At 43.8% G+C, this 24,630-nt stretch overlaps 1 protein-coding gene across 2 annotated transcripts in view; it reads right to left on the reverse strand.

Moving 5' to 3' along the window:
* Positions 1–24,315, reverse strand: part of FAM124A (family with sequence similarity 124 member A) — a 102,065-nt gene extending 77,750 nt beyond the window's left edge. For both annotated transcript variants that reach the window (XM_082247202.1, XM_082247201.1), the window contains exon 1: positions 24,159–24,315. In XM_082247202.1, the coding sequence (XP_082103328.1) occupies positions 24,159–24,214 (56 nt within the window). In that variant the 5' untranslated portion in view covers positions 24,215–24,315. The remainder of the gene's footprint in view (positions 1–24,158) is intronic.
* Between the last annotated feature and the right edge of the window lie 315 nt (positions 24,316–24,630).

Below are 24,630 nucleotides of genomic sequence, written 5' to 3' on the forward strand. Positions count from 1 at the left end.
CATAATTGCCAAAAAACTATGATTTCCGTGAGAAAAACACTACCAGCCCCAACGTTTCAGAAAAAAGTTCTTTAAATCTTATTCCTGGGAATTAGCCAAAGGTATTCTTTCGGTGCCCTCCCCCCTGCCCTGCAAGAGTTAAATATTTGTTAAAGTGGTAGTAAACTGCTACAAAAAACACCTGTAAGGCAATTGCATAATGTGCTAGTATGCATCACATACTATTACATTATGAAATACTTACCTTAGAGCAAAGCCCTCCAGCAGGACGCTGTCACTGCTGACAGGGCTTCCATCTTCCCCTGATCTTTCTTCCGGCACGGTATGCCGGACCTTCAGAGCGCATGCACCGGTGATGTCACTGGCTGCATCCAGGGTGAATATCTCCTAAACATGCACTGTTATTGCACATATTATTTTACCTACAGATAGGCCTTATTATAGGGTTACCTGAAGGTAAAAATCACAAAGTAGACTTTACTACCACTTTACGTTTAGGGGGAAATGAAACTGTATGTATTACTTACCTTAGCACTGCTCCGGCTGGCTAGGGGGATCCCCTCTCTCTCCCTGAAGCCCTAGTCTGTGGGTGCAGCCTCTGTGTCATCATGTACAATGCAGGGCTATTAACCCTGCATTGTACATGGAGGAGACTGGAGTGCAAATACAGGAGGAGCGCCTTCAAAAGGAGGCAGGGTTGGATAGAGGAAGCTTGCCGAAGCAGGTAATATGGTAAGTTTTACACCCTATTCTGGCAACCCTATACCTAATGAGCAATTAATCCTTGCAGTGCTGGGTGTGGGACGGGGGGTACTGCAAGGGTAGATTTTGGCTAATTTTCTATGTATAGGTTTACAGCTGAATTACAGGAAAAGCAAATATCTTCTAAATATAGAAGAAGGCATGTGCATTCTTACTTGTGTGTTTTGTGTATTTCTTCTAGATCTGCACACTAACCCAGTGTGTAAAGACCAGTCAGTGCTGTTCTCTCTCCATGTGCCAGGTGACTGGTCTGTTATCCGCCCCCTCCTGTAGTTTTCTGCAAGCAGCCTTTAGCAGGGATGGCATGGACAAAGGCTGTGGCAGACATTTTCCAAAGTACAGACCTTAGTGAAGGACACCAAGGTACATTTCATAATAAAACCATCAAAAAACACGACTCTCTACTAGAGTTAAGGCCCTTCTCTAAAGGTGGATCTATGGAGATCCTTCTCTGAAGGGGGATCTATGGGGACCCTTGCCTGCTCTAAAGGGGGATCTATGCGGGGATCCTTCTCTAAAGGGGGGATCTATGGGGACCCTGGCCTGCTCTACTGTAAAGGGGGACTATGAGTTCCCTGCTCTAAAGTCCCCATAGATCCCCTTTAGAGCAGACCAGGGTCCCTATATATCCCCCTTTAGAGCAGGATCCCCCATAGATCCCCCTTTAGAGCAGGGTCCCCATAGATCCCCCTTTAGAGCAGGGTCCCCCCATAGATCCCCCTTTAGAGCAGGGTCCACATAGATCTCCCTTTAGAGCAGGCCAGGGTCCCCATAGATGCCCCTTTAGAGCAGGCCAGGGTCCCCATAGATGCCCCTTTAGAGCAGGGTTCCCCCATATATCCCCCTTAAGAGCAGGGTCCCCATAGATGCCCCATTAGAGCAGGGTCCCCATAGATGTCCCTTTAGAGAAGGGTCCCCATAGAATCTATGGGGACCCTTCTCTAAGGGGGATCTATGGGGACCCTGGCTAGCTCTAAAGAGGATCTATGGGGAACCCTGCTCTAAATGGGATCTATGGGGACCCTGGCCTAGCCTGCTCTAAAGGAGGATCTATGTGAACCCTGCTCTAAAGGGGGATCTATGCCATAGATCCACCAGCCGTATACACTGTCCCAAGCACTGAAGGAACTGTGGCAGCGCTGACTGACAGCCTGGCCATTTGTTGGACTTCTTCCAGAGCTCTGACCAGCATATGACTGCGTATAACTCTACATCTTTTGTGAGTGGAATCTTTTATGAGTTTTATTTTGTTTATGATAAACTCTGGCACCTCTCTCTCCCTTCCCTCTTTTGTTGCATTTTTTGCTTCCCAACCCTTTTGTATCAGGCAGCCTTACTCCAACATTGTACCACAGCCAGCATTTACAGATCATTTCAAGGCATTTTAGACTTTTTTCATATCTGACAATCATCCGGACAGTGCACCATATAACTTTGGGACATTTATTCCAGCAATTATTGTCTTAATGTTGCAGAGAAGGGTAGCACTGAGAACAATTTTCTCTCTTGTATTAAATACCAGGTAAAAAACACTTTGCAACAAATAAAAAAAAAAAAAAAATCTTGAAGTACAAGTAAAAGCTCCTGTATGATAGTCTAAACAAGTACACAATCCACAAAACCAACAAAATCTCCTGCGCTCAACAGTAGTGTGACGGCGGTGGATATTGCCTAGGATCCCTATGGCTTCATGTAAATGCAAAGACCCAATGGGAACACTGTGGAAAAAACAAAAAGAGGGCGCACCAACTTTGCGCATTACCCAAGTGGTGTTTATTGATATGAAAAAAAAAGAAAAGATATATACTTACAAACAAGTAGGTCATAAAAACATTTTAAAGTCCACAAAGCGACCAAGTCCCAGGGACTGTGTCCATTGGCTCTGAGGAAGAGGGGATCTCCCCCCGAAATGCGTCAGAATCTGGAAGGTCCTACGGCATGCTGGACACTGTCCCGGTGACCTGATCGCTTGAAAATGTTTTTTTGACCTACTTGTTTGTGAGTTTTTTTATTTTCTTTTCATATCAATAAACACCACTTGGGTAATGCGCAAGTTTGGTGTGCCCTCTTGTTGTTTTTCTTAAGTACAGTCTAACAATCCAATTACTATGCAATGCATGGACATCACAAGGTAAACAAAAGGCATTTACCTTTCCTAACTGAATAACTGACAAATCCTCCTTCATTTGTGTCTCACACACTCCCCCTTCCAGACACTGCAGCTCACAGTGGGGGGTGGGGGGTCAACACCAGAGGTAGTGCTATCAATGAAAAGCTACAGGCTTGTGAATAGGCAGTGACAATGCGAATAGCCACAACCCCTACAAAATCTTCTCCTTCCATTGTAGTGCAAGCAGGTACAGCCTACATGAGGAGTGGCAACTCTGCTATGACTTCAGGAGCAGTGCAGCATCGTTGCCACATCACAGGAAGCTGCATTAGGTGGACTTATCATTAATTGCTGCAGCACATTTATTTAGTTGGGAAGCCACAGTCCTACTTGAAAAAAAATGTATACAGAGAGGCATTATGTAAAACATGAAAAAATAGATAAAAATTAAATACATTCACAGTTTACATACATTTATTAGCAAACAGTGTAGTGCAAGGAATTCTTTATCAAGGCAAAATTCACAATCGTCTCGGTCAAGGGTTCCCAAACGTCATACTGCAGTGTTTGTGATTTCTCCATGGTACAATAAACAATCCTTTCAAAGAGGAAGGTGTGCTGGCAAACATATCACATTGCAGAATGTCTCACTCCAGTGCCTCCTAGGCTTACATCAAGTATGTCTATTTCCTAACAATGGAGTCTAAGAATGTCACCCCGCCATCCCATACTATGAAGCCCATGCATGGTTCCACATAGAAGTTAGAGCGTTATCTATGTCTCTGCAAACAAAGAGTTCGAGCTGGATTCAGGAGGGTTTCAGGTAATGCTGGAGCGAGTTATTCAGATGTGAGCAGTATGAAAACCTCAGTGTCATTGTCACCCACACGCTCACTTTAATGAAAGAGTGTACAGATGGGACCAGCCCTACTGACAAATGATACATAAAATTAGGAAAAAATGATGAACTTGGGTCATTTTACCCAGATGTCATTTTCTAACCAGCAGCGGAAAACAGCAGCAAGGGTTCCCCAGAGTCTGGGATACATTGCTCCAAATCTGAAAACTCATTGAAGTTCAGTTAAACTGATACAGGAGCAATGCAGGTTTCATATACTCTATTACAGGAAGTTTGTCTGTTTACACTTTATTATTAAAAAAATGCAGCTGGAATATTATAGGCTGTTTGCTGTAGACCAGTGGTGGTAAACCTTCTTGATATACTGGACCTTTAAGCCCCGTACACACGTACCGATCGGCCGTCTTTTGTCCAGGGCTGTCGGTGTCTGTTGAAAAGTGCAAAAGACTGCACATGAATTTTGTCCGCCGACTACAGCCGACTGCAGAAGTGATGTCATGTAATGGTTAACTTTCCCTGTGTTTTTTCTTTTCTGAGCATGCCCAGTCTTGCAAATCTGCTGTCTGTCGGCCGAATTCTGTACTGACTGGCGAACAATCGGCCATTCTGGTGTCGGCATACAAAAATTTTCATGCTTGCAAGACAGATTCTTTTCGGCCGAAAGTGCGCTGTCGGAAGCATCATACTAACAAGCCGAAAATCGGCCGATCGTTCGGCGGCCGAACATTTTCGGCCGACAATCGGTACGTGTGTACGGGCCTTTATGCTCTGTACACACTATCAGATTATCTGAAGACTTTTGTCTGTAGACTTACCAAAACCATATAATATGAGGTCAAACCTAAACACTTTCAATTTGTATGCAATCCGGCAGGCCCTTGCACTACATAGAAAAGGTAAATCTGAAGACAAAAGTCTTCAGATAATCTGATAGTGTGTATGGCCCTTAAGTGTGGCCCCTAATATCATCAGAGGACTGCACATAATACTCAGTGAATGTAATGCTGCAGCAGCTGTCAGAGACTGCAGACATGCTGCAGGGGACGATCAAAGACTATGGGCTTGTCACAAGAGATAGTCAGAGAGTGCAGACATGCTGCCGGAGACGGATAGTGGCCAGAGACTGCAGACAATCTGCGGGAGATGGTCAAAGACTACAAGTTTGCTACAAGAGACTGTGAAAGACTGCAGACATGTTGCAGGAGATAGTCAAAGACTACAGCTTTGCCACAAGAGACAGAGACTGCAGACATGCTGCAAGAGATGGTCAATGACTATGGGCTTGCTACACAAAATAATCAGACTGCAGACATGCTGCAAGAGATAGTTGAAGTTTGCAGACATGCCACAGGAGATTGTCAGAGACTGTAGGCATGCTACAAGAGATGGTCAGGGACTGCAGACATGCTGCAGGAGATGGTCAATCACTATGGGCTTGTTACAAGAGATAGTCAAAGACCATAGACATGCTGCAGGAGATGGTCATAGACCGCACACATGCTGCAAGAGATGGTCAATGACAAAGGGCTTGCTACAAGAGATAGTAAGAGACTGCAGATATGCTACAGGAGATGGTCAGAGACTGCAGACATGCTGCAGGAGATGGTCAGAGACTGCAGACATGCTGCATAAAATGGTCAATGACTATGGGCTTGCTACAAGAGATAACCAGAGACTGCACATGTGCTGCAAGACATAGTTAAAGACTGCAGATATGCTACAGGAGATGGTCAGAGACTGCAGACATGCTGCAGGAGATGGTCAGAGACTGCAGACATGCTGCAGGAGATGGTCAATGACTATGGGCTTGCTACAAGAGATAACCAGAGACTGCACATGTGCTGCAAGACATAGTTAAAGACTGCAGACATGCTACAGGAGATTGTCAGAGACTGTGGACATGCTACAAGAGATGGTCAGAGACTGTAGACATGCCACAAGAGATGGTCAGAGACTGAAGACATGCCACAAGAGATGGTCAAAGACTGCAGACATGCTGCAGGAGATGGTCATAGACTGCACACATGCTACAAGAGATGGGCAATGAATATGGGCTAGCTACAAGAGATAGTCAAAGACCGTGGACATGCTGCAGGAGATGGTCAATGACAAAGGGCTTGCTACAAGAGATAGTAAGAGACTGCAGATATGCTACAGGAGATGGTCAGAGACTGCAGACATGCTGCAGGAGATGGTCAGAGACTGCAGACATGCTGCAGGAGATGGTCAATGACTATGGGCTTGCTACAAGAGATAACCAGAGACTGCACATGTGCTGCAAGAGATAGTTAAAGACTGCAGACATGCTACAGGAGATTGTCAGAGACTGTGGACATGCTACAAGAGATGGTCAGAGACTGTGGACATGCTACAAGAGATGGTCAGAGACTGTAGACATGCCACAAGAGATGGTCAAAGACCGCAGACATGCTGCAGGAGATGGTCATAGACTGCACACATGCTACAAGAGATGGGCAATGAATATGGGCTAGCTACAAGAGATAGTCAAAGACCGTGGAAATGCTGCAGGAGATGGTCAGAGACTGCAGACACACTGCAGGAGATTTTCAGAGACTGAGAACTTAGGTTTCTGACACAAAAGTATCACTGAGAAGCTGAGCAGTATTTTCCTGCACTGGGACTTCCACACTGGTATCATTTAGTGTAGAAAGGGCCAGTGTTCCGCTCAGGGAATCCCATCACAGGAAAGGCGCGTATGCATACAGAAGATTAAGCTTACATAAGAGGGGAGGGGGGCTAATGTTATGGGTATTGGAAGTGGCCTTTTGGTTTTGTTTTGTTTTCAAAAATACCTGTTTTTCTCTTTTTTCATCCTTGCTGATCTCCTGCATCCTTTATGCAGCCACTTGCTTTTATATATTTGCTTCAGTGGTGGGTTTGGACGACTATGGAATGCCTGCATAATATGTAGTGAAAAAGCCACTTATATTCTCCATCAGCAGCCCACTCATATGAGAGGGTGACAACACAGCAAGACAACTGGGAGACAGGAATAGAGTGTTTTCAGCCTATAACAGGAAAAAAAATGAACAAAGCCCTTCATAGAAGGATCATTAAGTATTATTAAAAGCTACAGTTACTGGGCACATACATGCAGCCGCAAATGTATCGTACAGCGTAGTGGGAGTCATAGGTGCCGCCTGTCCAAAGCAATGACAGGCTGAAATGTGCTACTTGTGTACAGGGCCAAATGTGCAGTTTTATTTCCTTTTACAGCTTTCACTAGATCTGGTATGTTTCCACTTCCTCTAATAGGGTGACAACGCTGTTGGTTCTTCAGTAAAATTGCATAAAAACAAAAACTGCTTTCTTATTACTAGTCACTGACCACCTTATATATGTCTTTCTTTTTCATTTGGCCATAGTTCCACTTTAACTGTGTCTTATTTAGTTTGTAGAATCTTTACATTCATGCATTCAGCCTGAGTATACGTCACATAGGGAGTTTTACCGCAGGGAATTCAAAGCTCTAGAAAGATTATGAAAGCCTCATGGTTCACGGTTACCACAGCAATGTGACAACTGACAGTCGGCAAGAGATTAACAATACCCGACTTGCCCAAACAATAAAATAAAAGCAACGTATATCACTCAGAGCAAACAATATACTGTAATACAAAAAACTCACTAAAAAAATAAAACAAAAACCGAGATACTACACAATCAACCATTTACTGTATCTGGAAGGAAGGAATTCAGCGACTGTTCTGAAAAAGCAATGTTACATTGGACACAGGACTAACTTTTGTGGTAAATAAATAAATTTTAACAATATACATTTATTAACCGCTTTACCCCCGCTCACATTGCTGCTACTGCGGCAATGTGCCTACGTCGCTGGACTCCTCCCCTTGTGGGCGGCGCGCGCGCGCCGCCGGAGGCTCGCTCCCACTGTTTTCAGTCACAGCGGGAGTCAGGCCAGGGGAGGAGCGGCGGTGATTACCGCCGCTCTTCCCCGATCGTCGGGGAATCGAGTGTGGAGATCCGCCCGCTTGTGTAAACAAAGCGGGCGGATCTCCTAAGTGACAGACAGTGACAGATTGCAAGGTTCAGCATAGCTGAACCTGAGATCTGTCCCTGTTTCACTCAGTCACCTCCCCCCACACATGTCAGTAAGCACCAGGCATACATTAAAGGCCCGTACACACGTACCGATTGTCGGCCGAAACTGTTTGGCCGCTGAACGATCGGCCGATTTTCGGCTTGTTAGTATGATGCTTCCGACACCCGACAGCGCACTTTCGGCCGAACAAAATCTGTCGTGCAAGCATTAAAATTTTTGTATGCTGACACCAGAACGGCCGATTGTTCGCCAGTCAGTACAGAATTCGGCCGACAGACAGCAGATTTGCTAGACTGGGCATGCTCAGAAAAGAAAAAAGACAAGGAAAGTTAACCATCACATGACATCACTTCTGCAGTCGGCTGTTGTTGGCCGACAAAATTCGTGTGCAGTCTTTTGCACTTTTCAACAGACACGACAGCCCTCGGACAAAAGACGGCCGATCGTTCGGGCGACGATCGGTATGTGTGTACGGGGCTTAAACCCTCCCGCTCCAATAAAGTTAACCCCTTCCCTGCCAGTGTCATTTTTACAGTAACAGTGCATATGTATAGCACTGATTACTGTAGTAGTGTCACTGGTACCCCCAAAAGTGTCAAAAATGTCAGTCAAGAGTCCGATCTGTCCGCCGCAATGTCGCAGTCCAGCAAAAAAAAAAAAAATCGCAGATCGCCGCCATTACTCGTTAAAAAAAAAATACCCAAAAATTACAGAAATCTTTCCCTTAGTTAGTAAACGCAATAACTTTTGCGCAAACCAATCAAAATACGCTTATTGCGATTTTTTTTTACCAAAAATATGAAGCAGAAAACAAATTGGCCAAAAATGATAAAAAATTTTGACTTTTTACATTTTTTTGGGGGGAATTTCATATAAAAAAATGTGAAAAATATTGTTATTTTTTCAAAATTTTTGCTCTTTTTTTGTTTATAGCGCAAAAAGTAAAAATCGCACAGGTGATCAAATACCACCAAAAGAAAGCTCTGTTTGTGGGGGAAAAAAATACATCAATTTCATTTGGGTACGGCGTTGCATGACCGCGCAATTGTCAGTTAAAGTCGCACAGTGCTGAATCGCAAAAAAACGATTGTTGGCCGACCGATCGGCCGTCTTTTGTCCAGTGTTGTTGTGTTGGTTGGAATGTGCTCTAGACTGCACACAAATTTTTTCGGCCAACAACAACCAACTTCAGAAGTGATGTCATGTTCTGGTTTACTTTCCGTGTGTTTTTTCTTCTCTGAGCATGCCCAGTCTTGCTCATCTGATTTTTATCTGCCGAAATCTGTACTGACTGACGAACAATCGGCCGTTCTGTTGACGGCCAACAAAAATTTTATAGCATGCACACCAGATTTTGTTCGGCCGAAAAGTCGCAGTCGGTTGTCGGAATCATCATACTAACAAGCCGATAATCAGCCGATCGGACGTTGGCCGAAAATTCACGGTCAACAATCAGTGCGTGTGTACGAGGCTTTAGACAGCAAAATCCTCCGGTGGTAAAGTGGTTAAACACAATCCGAGGAATTAAATAAATCCCATGCGCCATTACAATGGCACTCAGGATACTGTCAGAAGTGGCATGCACCACATTAACTAAGTGAAAATAGAAAATGAAAATTGAAAATAAAAAACTGAAACAGAAACTGACACAGGTGGAGCAGACAGTCCTGAAATCTGCACCATCTACAGCAGTTTCTGTTTCAAAGTGAAATAGAAACTTGTGCAGGTGTGAACCTAATTCACATCGGGAATGCAGCAGTTTTCCATATAGAAAACTGCCGCAGATTCCCGCCAGGTGTGACCTTGTCCTACAGGATGTGAGATGTCATCAGAAAGGTCACATCCCTCTCTGCCCGTGCAGTCATCACACTACACAAGCAGAGCTTGCAGGGTTAAAGTGGTAGTTTTTTGCGAGCAGCAGCCAGTAATGTCACGGACGCATGTGCTCTGAAGTAGCGGCATACCCGTGTTGTTCCTTCAGAGCTGTGTGCCATGGTTAAGATTCCCGCATGCATGCACGGGAGTGACATCATCATGTCAGACACCTGGAGTCCTTGAACCCAGAAGGAAGACTGAGTGAAGATGGAAGCCTCTGCGGTGGTGACAGCCCGCCGGAGGGTTTCGTTTTAAGGTAAGTCTTTTATAATGTGCTAGGATGCACATTATGAAAGACTTACCCTTTTCACCTTAAAGGAGAAGTCCAGGCAAAACCAAACTAGCGCTAAACCTGCTCTGTGACACAATCTAAACCTATTCTATTTAACCCTGTAAAGTAAAAATGACTGTACTTACCTATTCTTCAGCCGATCTGGTCTGGTCCCAGCATCAACTGTCAGCGACAGGTTCAGCATGGAGGTGGGGGCAGGAGAGGCATCTGACAATGGAAGCCACATAGTAAATCTATAGGTGACGTCACTTCCCATTTATTTCACAGCCGTTGTCAGTCCTCTCCTGCACACAGCTTCCGCCGCTGGAGACCGGACCGGATTGGGTGCAGAATAGGTAAGTGCAGTGATATTTTCTTTACAGGGTTAGCTACAGTGCATTGCTAAAGTATTCGGCCCCCTTGAATTTTTCGACCTTTTGCCACATTTCAGGCTTCAAACATAAAGATATAAAACTGTAATTTTTTTTGAAGAATCAACAACAAGTGGGACACAATCATGAAGTGGAACGAAATTTATTGGATATTTCAAACTTTGTTAACAAATAAAAAAACTGAAAAATTGGGCGTGCAAAATTATTCAGCCCCTTTAAGTTAATACTTTGTAGCGCCACCTTTTGCTGGGATTACAGCTGTAAGTCGCTTGAGGTATGTCTCTATCAGTTTTGCACATCGAGAGACTGAAATTTTTGCCCATTCCTCCTTGCAAAACAGCTCGAGCTCAGTGAGGTTGGATGGAGAGCGTTTGTGAACAGCAGTTTTCAGTTCTTTCCACAGATTCTCATTTGTCTTTTTTCTCATTATTTTCACATGGAAATCCTACAAATAACACACTTCCTGTCCTTGTGTGTCTATGCTATTTTCTCCATTGTATCCAATGGGGCAGCCATGGTTGTCACCCAGGCTGGACTTCACACATGCCTTTCTTTCTCCATCCCCATTACAAAGTGGATTGATAGGACTGGTAGTTTACACAATATAGACAAGGAGGTTTTTTCTTTCTTTTAAGCTCACAGAAAGTGACAAGGACACTGCGTTTCTGGCAAAATCAGGCATTGTCTGTGCTTGCTTAGAGCTTATTTCAAGGCAAAAAAAAAGGTAGTACATCTTTTCAGTACCTGCACATTTTCCAATACCACCGTGGTAGGTCATTGAGAAGCAGACAGCTGCAAAGGCTGTGGGTACTTGTAGTTTATTGATTCCCAGGGACCTGTGAATCAATCATGTGGCTGCGTGGGCAGAGCCCCGCACGTCCATGCTCTCTTTGAATTGTGGCAGCAAGTACGGGGGGGAGAAGATCCTGGGCTCGCTTTTACAGGGGGGGGGGGGGGGCTATCAGTGGAGAGGGGTCTGGTGCTGAACATGTTACATGTTACACCCTAAATATGGGTGTAACATGTCCTATGTTCAGAAAGGTGAATTTATCCTTTAACGTGGTTCTAAAGGTAAAATGTTTTTTTACCTTAATGCATTTGTTATATTAAAGTAAACATTTTTTTGCCATTTGCTGTGTTCTTCCCACCTCAAATACTTACCTGAGTCCTGTATCAATCCAGTGATGTGCCCATCTTCCAGTCTTCTCTCCTCTCTCCCCACTTTCATAAAATGTATCGGAGAGTAGCAGGCGCCATTGTCAGTCAAATCCTGTGAGCTGAGAACAGGGGCCGAGCTGGGCTGTGTGTGTCAATAGATGCGCAAAGCCTGGCTCGGGATTGAGCTTGCAGGTCTGCCTCCACAGCAAGCGCTTACTATGTGGGCAGACACAAAAGAGGAGGAGCCAAGATCATGGATGATCCAGTCTGAACATTTCCTATTATGCGCTATAAAAGACTACGTAAGGGGGCATGATGGGTACTGAAAACAAGAAGAAAAAGAAAATCCACTTCATATTTTCTCATATTTCTTGCAATATGAAACTACTAAACAGGTAAAGGACAATTAAAGTAAAATTCTGTTTTGCCCTCAAAATCTAAACTGACACTCACCTGCACAACAACCAACAACTTTCCTCCCCTGTAGAACCCCTAGGTAATCCCCAAAACCTACGCCTCTTTGTAACGTAGCCAGTGATGCTCCTATGGTCACTGGCTCTTGCACATCCTCTTCAACCTTTTCCACCTCATTTTTGGCTAATGACATAGGCGTGCGCAGGGGGTGTGCCAGGTGTGCCCGGGCTCACCCTTATCACTGCATGCGGTGCCAAATCCCCCTATTGCCTGTGCTTCCCCCCTGTGTTGCGCTCCCAGAATGGAAAGTGGGGGATGGGTCTAGTATATATGTAATTTACTAATGGACCCTTGCTTTTCTAAATGAACACAGTGAACACACTCACTCACTGTGTTCATTCATAACTGAATCATAGTAAACTGTTTACTATGCTTCAGTTTGTGAATAAACAGGAAGCCGCTCAGCACAGCGCACCTCCCATTCATTCACTGTCCAGGGCAGCTGAGGCTGCAGAGAAAGGCATGTGTGTTTAAGCTTTGGGGTGCACACCCTAATGCAATAGGCTTTGCACGCCTATGGCTAGTGAGGTTAGCAATCAAAGTCACTTTTTTCTTTTTTTAATAAATCTATTTATTGAAATGTAATACATACAACAACCATAACAACAAACTGCACATAAAATACCAACACCAAAAAAAAAAAAAAACAATTCTTTCATTCCTTCCTCCATATATATTAGACCACATATACAATAAACATTAATGTAATCATCAACTAAACTTTACCAACCCCTGCTCCCTTCCCACCTAATTCCAGGGATAGGACTAATGTATCCAAACCCTTATAGGACTGTACCCAGCCAGCCATCCTGACCATATCTTATCATATTTCCTCAGGCAGTCCCTGTGGGCATAGGTTTCTTTATACATTGGTAAGGTACTGTTCACCAGTCCCTTCCAAAAAGACACAGTGGGTGGGATTGCTTTCTTCCAATGTAACGTGAAGGCCTTCCGGGGCATAAAACAAAAGTAGACTGACTAGTATTTTTTCAGTTATTGTGTGTGCCAAAGCGGTCACCAAACCCAGTAAACAGGTCTCAATAACCCTAGGAATATGTATTGTTGTGTGGACATTAAAGAGGTTGTAAACCCTCTTGTATAACTTTTACCTATAGGTAAGCCTATATTAAGGCTTACCTATAGGTGCTATAAATATCTCCCAAACTTGCACCGTTTAGGAGATATTTACAGCGCAAACTGCCGATGACGTCATCGGCGCAGGCGCGCATGCGCGGGAGTGATGTAATCGCGCCTCCGGCCAATCAGATGGCCGGAGGACGCGAACCCGGAAGCGGGACGGCAGGACATGTCGCCGTCCTGTCGCTGAGGTGGCGGCACGGCGGGGGCTTCGTTTTAAGGTAAGTACTACATAATGAGCTAGTATGCGATGCATACTAGCTCATTATGCCTCTCTCTTTACAGGGCTTTTTTTTCTCGGTTTTTTTTTTTGACTTTACTTCCTCTTTAAGAACAGCCAGGACTCCTTCCCAGTAACCAATGATCTGAGTTAGTGATGCACCGAAATTTCGGCCACCGAAATTTTCGGCCGAAAATGGGCTTATTCTATTTCGGCCGAAAATTGGTTAAATATGCCGATACTAAAGATGGCCGCCGCGGGCGCAGCACAGGTTTCAAAAAACCCACCTCTGCTAATAACTATAACTATGTGAGCGCTTCATCTCCCTGTCAGCGGAGATACATGCCTGACAGGGAAGTGAAGCGCTCACATAGTTATAGCTATTAGCGCCCGCTCACCCGCCCGCCCGCCCGCCCGGTGTGTTAGTTCATTCATGCACATCGTAGTAGTAGTGACATCACCGAGAGGGTCAGAGGCGGGTTTTTTGAAAGGACACCGGAGGAGCCGAGTGAAAGTAAGGAGATTGCATTGGGATGGTGAGGGACGCTGAGGCAGGGGGGGGGAGGGATGCTGAGGCAGGGGGGGGGGGACGCTGAGGCAGGGGGGGGACGCTGAGGCGAGCTTACCAATGGTATTTGTATTATGCAGCATGAGGGGGTTAATGTATTGTCACTGCTGGTCACTGATGAATTAGTGACCGACCAGTGGCAGTTAATTAACCCCTTTGTGCTGCATTAGTGCAACCAGTATCAGTGCAACCAGTGTTAATTAACACTGATACTGGTTGCACTAATGCAGCACAAAGGGGTTAATTAACTGCCACTGGTCGGTCACTAATTCATCAGTGACCAGCAGTGACAATACATTAACCCCCTCTTGCTGCATAATACAAATACAAGTGTACACCTGCCTGTTTTTGGTGTATGACCCTGTTCTATCTATTTTAAAATTATTTGGGGGAAAAAAGTCATTTTCGGTTTTCGGCCAAGGGCATCCTGCATTTTCGGTTTTTCGGCCCAGAATTTTAATTTCGGTGCATCCCTAATCTGAGTACATGACCAGAAAATATGCATGAAATTTCCCTCAAGATCTCCACATCTCCAACACTCCACTATGGATACATCAGGTGTAATCTAGCAGGAGTAAAATAGGCCCTATGTACTATTGTATACTGAATTTGACGATCGCGCAGAGAGACTAAACATTTAAAGGGCAGATCCCAAATCTGATCCCAATCCTCCGGGTCCAAGCCTGGCACATCCCTCACATAACTTGTCTGGCGGAGGCAATGCATCCGTTACTAAATGAGCGTAGATTTGTGACATACGCTTCATACTGCAGTCCGAACTAAGAAAATGTTCCAGCGTAGACTCCTCTAATTGTACTACCACATTCAAAATTTGACTTCTAAAAGCATGGGCAAATTGCCTATAATAAAAATAATGAGTGGGCTAGATACTAAATTCCTCAGAGAGTTGAGCAAAATACTTCAGTGAACCACCCTCCACCACCTGAAAAAGAGACTTAATATTATATTTAGTCCAAACCATAGGATCCGGTTGCTTAAAAAGATAAGATAGAGTGGGATTCTTCCAAATTGGCATATGTTGTTGTACTTTAACGGGTATCCTCTGTTACCCATTAAAGAATATTGTATACCTCATCATAATAAAGAACATATTTTTTTCAATGCTTGTGAACAATCTTACACATATATGACAGTGCACAGGAGCCATTGTGTCAAGTAACACAATTTGACTGATAGAACATCTGTAGAAAATAGAAAATGAGCCAAGTAAAGGCAAACAGTGGAGATTTCGACATCTAACAAGCACCTTCCCCAAGTGTTATTTAACAGTTACACAGAGGTGCTAATTCTACAGAATTGTACTTAAAGAGGAAATTCACCCTCCTGTGTTATTTTCCTAATCCCCTCCTACCTTGTTTCCTGGGTTACCCTCAAATACTCACATGCAGAGATGTATAGTAACTAAGTAGAACTACTTCACTACTGTACTTAAGTACCGAAAGACGGTATCTGTACTTTCCTGGAGTAGAATTTTTTTCTCCTACTTCCACTTTTACTTCACTACATTTTTCAATGATTTCAATACTTCTACTCCGATATTTTTTTTTTTTTGTGCTGCATAGTTACTCGTTACTATTATAAAAATTACCACTGCCAGAACAGTAGATGGAAGTTTCATGAAGCTCAAAACATGTGTATTATCAGTGCATACGAAAATAAATGCTACTGTATGTATAAATAAAAGCTGCCTTTGAAATAATAAAAAACAATATGATGTTCAAACTTTTGACTTCTTTCTTTAATAACTACATAACACAGTACTTGTACTTTTACTTTCAGTACTTGAGTCGCAATTTTTTTTCAAAACTACTGGTACTTTTACTTTCAGTACTTGAGTAGCAACATTTTTTAAAAAAACTACTTGCAATACTTAAGTACAAAAAATGTTGAATACTTTAGTACTTCTACTCAAGTCACTTTTTGATCGAGCACTTGTACTTTTACTCAAGTATGGGTTTTGAGTACTTTATACAACTCTGCTCACATGTCCTCCAAATCAAGTGTTGTCCCACTGTAATCCAATGCACGCTGGATCCCATGCTGCCATTTGCCTTGCTTATGTCACGTGAAGTCGATTGTCTCTTCCCGGTTCCCGCAGCTGGCCTCTTGATGACATACCACGGCACATGCGTAATATGTTCTAGATTGCCTTGAAGCCTTCTGGGACACGTGATGCAAGTATCCCATGAGGCTTCTACTAGGTGGGGGTAATTCACTCTCCCAAGGTAAGATGTCCACGAAGTTGGGGTACATTTGCAAAAAAAAAAGATTTAGCAATTGTGTGAAAGGATTTTTCTGAAAAGGAGGGTGAAAGTCTGCTTTCAATGGAAAGAACTGAGTATAGGTATCACCAATATATGAATGAGCCTTCTACCTAGAAAAGACAAAAATAACTTCAAACTTTCAAACTCATTGTCCTTAAAGCAGAACTTCACCCAAAAGGGGAACTTTCGCCCTCCCTCCCCCCCTTCCTCCTTTACATATGGCACCTTATTTATTTTTGGTGGTGGGGGTACCTGATTTTGACAAGTACCCACTCCCCCACTTCTGGTCAGGTCACCACCACAATGAACAGAAGTTTGCCCCCCCTTCCCCAAAGCCTTTGGGACGCATCACAGGTCCCAGAGACTGCGGGACCAATCACAAAGCACCGCACGGCTCGCACATGTGCAACTGCAAGCTGGCCCTTAGTCAAGATGCCCGCGCCTGCACCCTAAGCCAATTGTATATTTCGGCTCGGGTGAGGACAGCACTGGATCCCTGGACAGGAAAGTGTCCTTATATTAAAAGTCAGCAGATACAGTATTTGTTGCTGCTGACTTAATTTTTTGGGGGAAGACTGGAGCTCCTCTTTAACCAACTGGGTTCTTTAATGATTCCCTGAGCTGCCTAGTTTTCAGTATACTGTCCACTTTCTATTCCCAGCCACACTCATACAACAGAAAGAGATAACCACAATGTAAAATCACAGTAGCATGACGATGATGATAAACAATTGTTATTGCAGTTTTAGTAATGTAGTGTGTCTATATATATATATATATATATATATATATATATATATATATATATATATATATATTTCCAAGTCCCCTTCCAAAGCCAGGAACAGGGAAGGCCTCCACGCTCTTTTTGGGTACTCTGTAAAGGGCAGGAATCTTCCACAATGAGAGACTCATTTTTATTTTCTTTAGGACTAATAAAATTAATCCATAGTGAAAATGATAGGGAAAAAAAAAATCAGAATTACTGACATTTTTTATGAAACTTTTAGATGTCCCAAAGATTATTTTTAACAAAATAGGACAATTCACATCTTAAAATCACAATTATTTTATACAAGGAATCCATTCCGTGCATAACGTACTAATGACTGTCATACTAACAACAAAGAAACATAAACACCTATTAGCACAGATTTTTTCAACTAGGGTTCTCCCTGAGGTTGCTGGAGGTTCCTTGAGCAGTGAGCAAGGTTGAATTGGTCTCCAACCTGCTTTGACCTGCCAATGTAAGGCCAACCATAGATGTATGGATTGCAACCAGACGAATTTCGATCCATCTGTTGAGTTTCTATCATGAGATCACTGCCAGCAGCAATAGCCGCCAGCAGTGCTCATTGCATTTTAGTGGCGGGAAATTCCCCGCTGTTGGAATTGAATAGTGCAACAGGAGGGATTCCCGATCAACATTCACATCTATTCACATCAATGCGACCCAGCACAGAGCAGTTTCAAAAAGTTTCCTGTACTACTTTGGTGCAATTCAAGCACGATTTAGGCAACATAGAATATACAAGCCTTATTAAAGTTCCATCAAAGTTACAAGTAGCGCTACATAATCACACTAAAAAGTCAGATTCAAATTGCATCGCAGCAGTGTAAACCTAGCCTTAAACAAGCCAGAGATGATGCAATTTTCTTTCCTTCAACCATGGGCTGAAGAAAAGAAAATCGCTTGATTCCCCCATCAACACAGTCAAGTAGAATCTGAAATTGCACTAGTGTGAAATAGGTCTAAGGCAGGCATGTCCAACCTGCGGCCCACTGCCCCCTGACAATTTTTTATTTTTTGCTGGGGAGGAAGGAAGTTGAGTCGGGAGCACGGCCACAGCGGCTTCCAACTAACTGTAGGCAGAGGCTGCCTTGGAGGGGAGGGGAGGAGGGGGGGCAAGCGCTGCCGGATTACAAACAGAGCGGGGATCTCCTGATTACCCAGTGTCCGCTGGCATACGAATCCCCGCCTCCTGGACCGGCTCCTATGATAGACAGCACATTGGTGACGTCTATCATAGGAGCTGGTCCAGGAGGCAGGACTTCGTATGACAGCGGTCACGGGGTAAGCTGGAGTTCCCCGCTCTGTGTAATCCAGCGGCTCTCCTCTCTCTTCATTGCAGACTGCATTGGATGGGTACGCACTGGTGAGGCTGCATTGGATGGGCTTGCACTGGTGAGGCTGCATTGCATGGGCTTGCGCTGGTGAGGCTGCATTGGATGGGCACTGTTTAGGCTGCATTGGATGGGCACTGTTTAGGCTGCATTGGATGGGCACGCACTAGACTGCAAGTGCCATGCAATCTCCCAGCTGCTGCAGGAGACTTAGGATGTCTGCAGTTAGTGGCAGAGCCGCTGCTTCCTGTATAGTTCCGGCTCTGTCACAGGCGAAGTGATTTGAAATACACTCCTCCTCCGCCTGTGACAGGAGCCATACAGGAAGCAGCGGCTCTGCTCTCTACTGCAGACGCTGCTTCCTCCGGCAGTACCCGCATAACCAGCAGTAACCGCACCAGCAGTACCGGCAGCAGTCTGCAAAATAAGTAGAAAAGGTATGTGCATTAGCGTGTGTAAATTGTTGCAATATGTTTTTTAATAACTAGTTGTGTTTTGTCATAATATGTCATGTCCTTCTTCATACATGTATGAAGAAGGACATGACATTTTCTGGCTGCCTAAGTCATACGTGCTAGGGGTGCAACTATCCCCCAGCACATAACTGTAAATATCCGAGCATGTGCAGTGTTTCGGACTCCTACCACCATAGCCACTTCAAATCACTGAAGTGGTCATGGTGGTTAGAGTGTTGCTTTAATATCTCTCAGAAGTAAACCTCTGTATACTGATTCCATTTCATTTGATCATCCTCTAGTTGTGTTAAATTAGTGCTGGGGGACGGGGCGCGGGAAGGCCACGGCAGCGTTTTAGTACTTGTATATCTTAACTATAGTATATATTTTATATGCGGCCCGAGAAAATTTCTCTACACTCAATGTGGCCCAGAGAAGCCAAAAGGTTGGACACCCATGGTCTAAGGGAATACTTCTACACTGACCACCAATGTAGGGGATCAAGTCTACACTGACCATTAATCTAAGGTGGCACTTCTAAAATGACCACTAATGTAGGAGAAACTTCTACACCGACCATCCAATCTAACGGGAAACTTCTACATCTATCACCAATGTAGAGAAGCACTTCTAAACTGACTAACCATCAATGTAGGGGAAAACATCTACACTGTCCGTCAATATAATGGGGTATTTCTACACTGTCCGTCAATATAATGGGGTATTTCTACACTGTCCATCAATATAATGGGGTATTTCTTCATTGACCGTCAATGTAAGCCGACATTTCTACACTGACCGCCAATAGGGGAGCATAACTATACTGGCCATCAATGTAAGGGGACACTTATACACTAACCACCAATGTAAGGGAGCACTCCTACACTGACCACCAATATAATAGGGCATTCCAATGCTGACCATCAATTTAGGCAGACACTTTTACAATGACCACCAATATAAGGGAGCACAACTACACTGGCCATTAATGTAAGGGGACATTTCTAGACTGACCACCAATATAAGGGGGCACTTCCACACTGACCACCAATGTAAGGGGCACTTCCAAATTGACCACCATTAAAAGGGGGCACTTCCACACTGACCACCAATGTAAGGGATTACTTCTATACTAACTACCAATGTGAGTAGGCATACATAGACAGAGTGATGCTGCTCCCAGTAGGTCCACTGCTACTCAACCTCCCACACTCTCCTTCAATACAGGTGCTAGCTCAGCTCCCAGCGCAGTTTGTAAGCAGAGAAGGGAAGATCTGGATGGCTGCATTCCTGTAATAAAACCACCTTTATTGCAGTAAATTCCAAGAAACACAGCACTCACAAGCACAGAGATCACACTGGGGGGCCAAACTGGCCACCAATATAAGGGGGCACTTCTACACTGATCATCAATGTAAGGGAGCATTTCTACCCCGACCACCATTATAGGTGGGCACTTCTACACTGACCACCAATATAAGAGGGCACTTCTAAACTGAACACCAATGTAAGGGGGCACTTCTACACTGATCATCAACATAAGGGGGCACATCTACACTGATAGCCAATATAAGTGGGCACTTCCAAACTGACCACAAATGTAAGGGGGCACTTCTACACTGATCATCACTATAAGGGGCACATCTACACTGATCACCAATATAAGGGGGCACCCAACTTGCACGGACTTCATATAATGAATGTCAATGCAAGTCGCTCCGATGTCGCCCGGAAGTAGTACAGGAACTACTTTCTAAGTCGGAGCGATCTACACTGATCTCCAATATAAGGGGGCACATCTACACTGATCACCAATATAAGTGGGCACTTCCAAACTGACCACCAATGTAAGGGGGCACTTCTACACTGATCATCACTATAAGGGGGCACATCTACACTGATCACCAATATAAGGGGGCACATCTACACTGATCACCAATATAAGGGGGCACATCTACACTGATCACCAATATAAGTGGGCACTTCCAAACTGACCACCAATGTAAGGGGGCACATCTACACTGATCATCACTATAAGGGGGGCACATCTACACTGATCATCACTATAAGGGGGGCACATCTACACTGATCACCAATATAAGGGGGCACATCTACACTGATCACCAATATAAGTGGGCACTTCCAAATTGACCACCAATGTAAGGGGGCACCTCTACACTGATCATCACTATAAGGGGGCACATCTACACTGATCACCAATATAAGGGTGCACATCTACACTGATCTCCAATATAAGGGGGCAATGTAAGGGATCACTTCTACACTGACCACTAATCTAAGAAGACACTGCAACTGTAAGTGCCGGTTCACACTACCACGGCCCGACTTCGGGGGCGACCTGTGAAGTCGCGTGCACCGCGACTTCGGCGCGACTTGCACGGACTTCATATAATGAATGTCAATGCAAGTCGCTCCGATGTCGCCCGGAAGTAGTACAGGAACTACTTTCTAAGTCGGAGTGATCTACACTGATCACCAATATAAGGGGGCACATCTACACTGATCACCAATATAAGTGGGCACTTCCAAACTGACCACCAATGTAAGGGGGCACTTCTACACTGATCATCAACATAAGGCGGCACATCTACACTGATCACCAATATAAGGGGGCACATCTACACTGATCTCCAATATAAGGGGGCACTTCTACCCTGACCACCAAAATAAGGGGGCACCTCTACACTGATCAACTTTAAAGGGGGCACTTCTACACTGACCTCCAATGTAAGATGACACCTCTACATTGACCACCTTTAAAGGGGAGCACAGTTACACTGACCATCAATGTAAGGGATCACTTCTACACTGACCACTAATCTAAGTAGACACTGCAACTGTAAGTGCCGGTTCACACTACCGCGGTACGACTTCGGGGGCGACCTGTGAAGTCGCGTGCACCGCGACTTCAGCGCGACTTGCACGGACTTCATATAATGAATGTCAATGCAAGTCGCTCAGATGTCGCCCCGAAGTAGTACAGGAACTACTTTCTAAGTCGGAGCAACTTGAGTCGCTCCTATTAGAACGGTTCCCGTAGCACTGCATGGACCGCGACTTGTCAGGCTGACCAGTGGCCTGACAAGTCGCGGTAGTGTGAATGGGCACTAACTGTGTTTAATTTCTGTTATTATCATTCATTTAATTTCATATCATTCATTTCACTTCAGAATTATTACAGAAAATAATTTTGATGTATAAAACAGGAGGGTGTTAAAAAAACAATATGCCCTGGGGTGTCAAATACGGTACTTATGGCACGTAATCTTTTTTCCTTTTAGTGACTTATTAATCACAATGATTTACTCTTTGTGAAGCATAAGGTAATTTTTTGCAAGTGTTCTCTAAGACTTTACTTTTTTTTGAGACCCTGCTCACATTATGGAATTGCAGGAACGCACACCCCAGCGCTCCTTGCTGATGAAGGTGTACCACGTTGCAGTGCAATGTGTAGCAGTGTGATGCACTACCCTAAAAGGTTCAGTTCCAATTTCTTGGATGCTTAGGTGTGTGTCAGCCAATATATTTTGAATGGATTGCCTAACACAGCGCATGTTAATGTGTGGAAAAAAAAGAGTGTCCTTTAACGTACTGCACATCAGTGGTTAGATGTTAACCTAGCCTATGGTTTTCTTTAGGGTAAACAACTGAAAAGCACTGTATTAGGCTGCAATCATATCTAGTGTTTGCCAGGCGCACTTTTTTTTTTGGCATGTTTTTGTGCACATACACATTCAATGGAATAAACTGCCCCACGTGCAACAAAGAAGTTCCTGCATCTTTTTCAGGCAAAGAGCTAGGTGCGTTTTTTTACTTCATATGTTGGCGTGCTGTTGCGTGTTTTACCGTGTCCAACAATGCACATTTGCAGGGAGTGCCAGATGTGAATGGAGTCTGAGATTGCCAGGTCTGTGTGACAATGGCAGCATCTTATACTGGCCAAAGGATTGACAGTAGCAGACCTATTCAGATTAGTTACAATGTTTCAATTGAGATGTCATCGGTGTTGATTGTCTGGCTCATACAATGCAGTATACAATGTAGTTACTGAGCACATGATCAGTGTTATTATAGCCATAGATGTCTTGTTCAAGGGGAGATGATGAGTTGGACAACAGTAAACCCATAATCCCACCTAATGATTTGTCATGTGTCTCCAGAAGTATAACAATGCTTAACATTAAGATTTCCATTGTATTCTATAGGGCCCATTCACATCTGGGCCATGAGCTGCCTCTTGTACCAAGGATGTACAGGCGCTTCTTTGGGTCAAGATCACATTTTTTGGCCCCACAGACCTCAATTGGAGTGGCTGAAAAATACGTAATGTGTGTTTTTAGGACCATCAATAAGTTTCCCCCTCCTAGTAACCTGCTTACCACTGGCCAAGAGAAAAAAAAAATGCTTATGCCTGCAAAAAACGCACACAAAAAACAGGGGCAGAAAAAGAAGAAGAAGCTGACGCTCAGGTGCAACCGGAAATTCAAACATCGGACAATCACAGATCTATACTAAGACCAAAAAAAGGTAAAAAAGACAAAAAAAGAAGAAAAGTGCAGAGAGGATGGAGCACCGGTCCTTTTCTGACGCCACTATTCTATTTCTTTCAAACTGGAGACATTTATTATTATTATTATTACATCCACTTTGTATTCACTGAACTATAACATCCAGCATATTGTAAATAATTAACTATAAATAAAATAAGATGAAATAAATGATAAATAAAGAAAAAGATAAATAAAGAAATAATAATTTATAAATAAATCAAGAAGAAAAAATTAATAAAGAAAAAAAAAAAGCATTGCCCATTTTTTGCTGTCATTCCTCTATGTTTCCATCATGCTGAAGTCATTCATTGTTACTATATTTATTATTATTTTAATTATTATATTATTTTTATTATCAATATAGATATTATTATTTTTATTTTTATTACATCATCTTTGTAATCACTGAACTATAACATCCAGCACATTGTAAACACACAACTATAAATAAAATACGAATACATAAAATAATAAACAAACAAAATAATAAAAAATAAAGATAACAAATAAATAAATAAAGAAAGAAAGAAAAAATACCAATAAGAAAAGTTCAGAAGGGAAGGCTCACTGGGTTTTTTTCTGCTGTCACTTCTCTATGTTTCCATCATGCAAAAGTAAGTTGTAATTATTATTATTACATGCTTTTTGCAATCACTGAACTATAAGATCCAGCATATTGTAAATAAAGAAATATAAATGAAAGAAAATCTGGATTTCAGGTTTCAGCTGATAAAACAGGATAATTGCAGACAGGGACATTGTGTGTGAGGACTGGAAATGAGGGATGAGGGGATAGAGATAATAAACACTCACCCCCCGGTCTCCGCTCCCGAGTCCTCGCAGTCATCCTCCGCACTCTTCTTCTCCATGGCCGCCCGGTGTGCCGGGATCACGGAGCCCCCATAGCAGGCTGTGCTGTGCTGTAGATGTGGCCGAGCTGTCCCGGCTCTCTCTCCGCCTTCTGACCTTCTCCTGGCTGTGACACCCCCTGCACGAGCGGCCCGCCCCCCGATCCTTTGTATGGCCGGAGAATGCGGACACCTAATCCCCCCCCCCCTTCTTGCATGAGAGCCCAGGACTAAGAGGACCTATCCCATCTACAGGGAAACTTCTACTCTCAGAGGACCCTCCCCTCCCCCATCACTTACCTCTGACAGTGACAGCACCCTCCCCCATCACCTACCTCTGACAGTGACAGCACCCTCCCCCATCACCTACCTCTGACAGTGACAGCACCCTCCTCCATCACTTACCTCTGACAGTGAGAGCACCCTCCTCCATCACT

Source organism: Pelophylax lessonae (assembly GCF_965119305.1).
Source record: "Pelophylax lessonae genome assembly, chromosome: 2".
Taxonomy (NCBI): domain Eukaryota; kingdom Metazoa; phylum Chordata; class Amphibia; order Anura; family Ranidae; genus Pelophylax; species Pelophylax lessonae.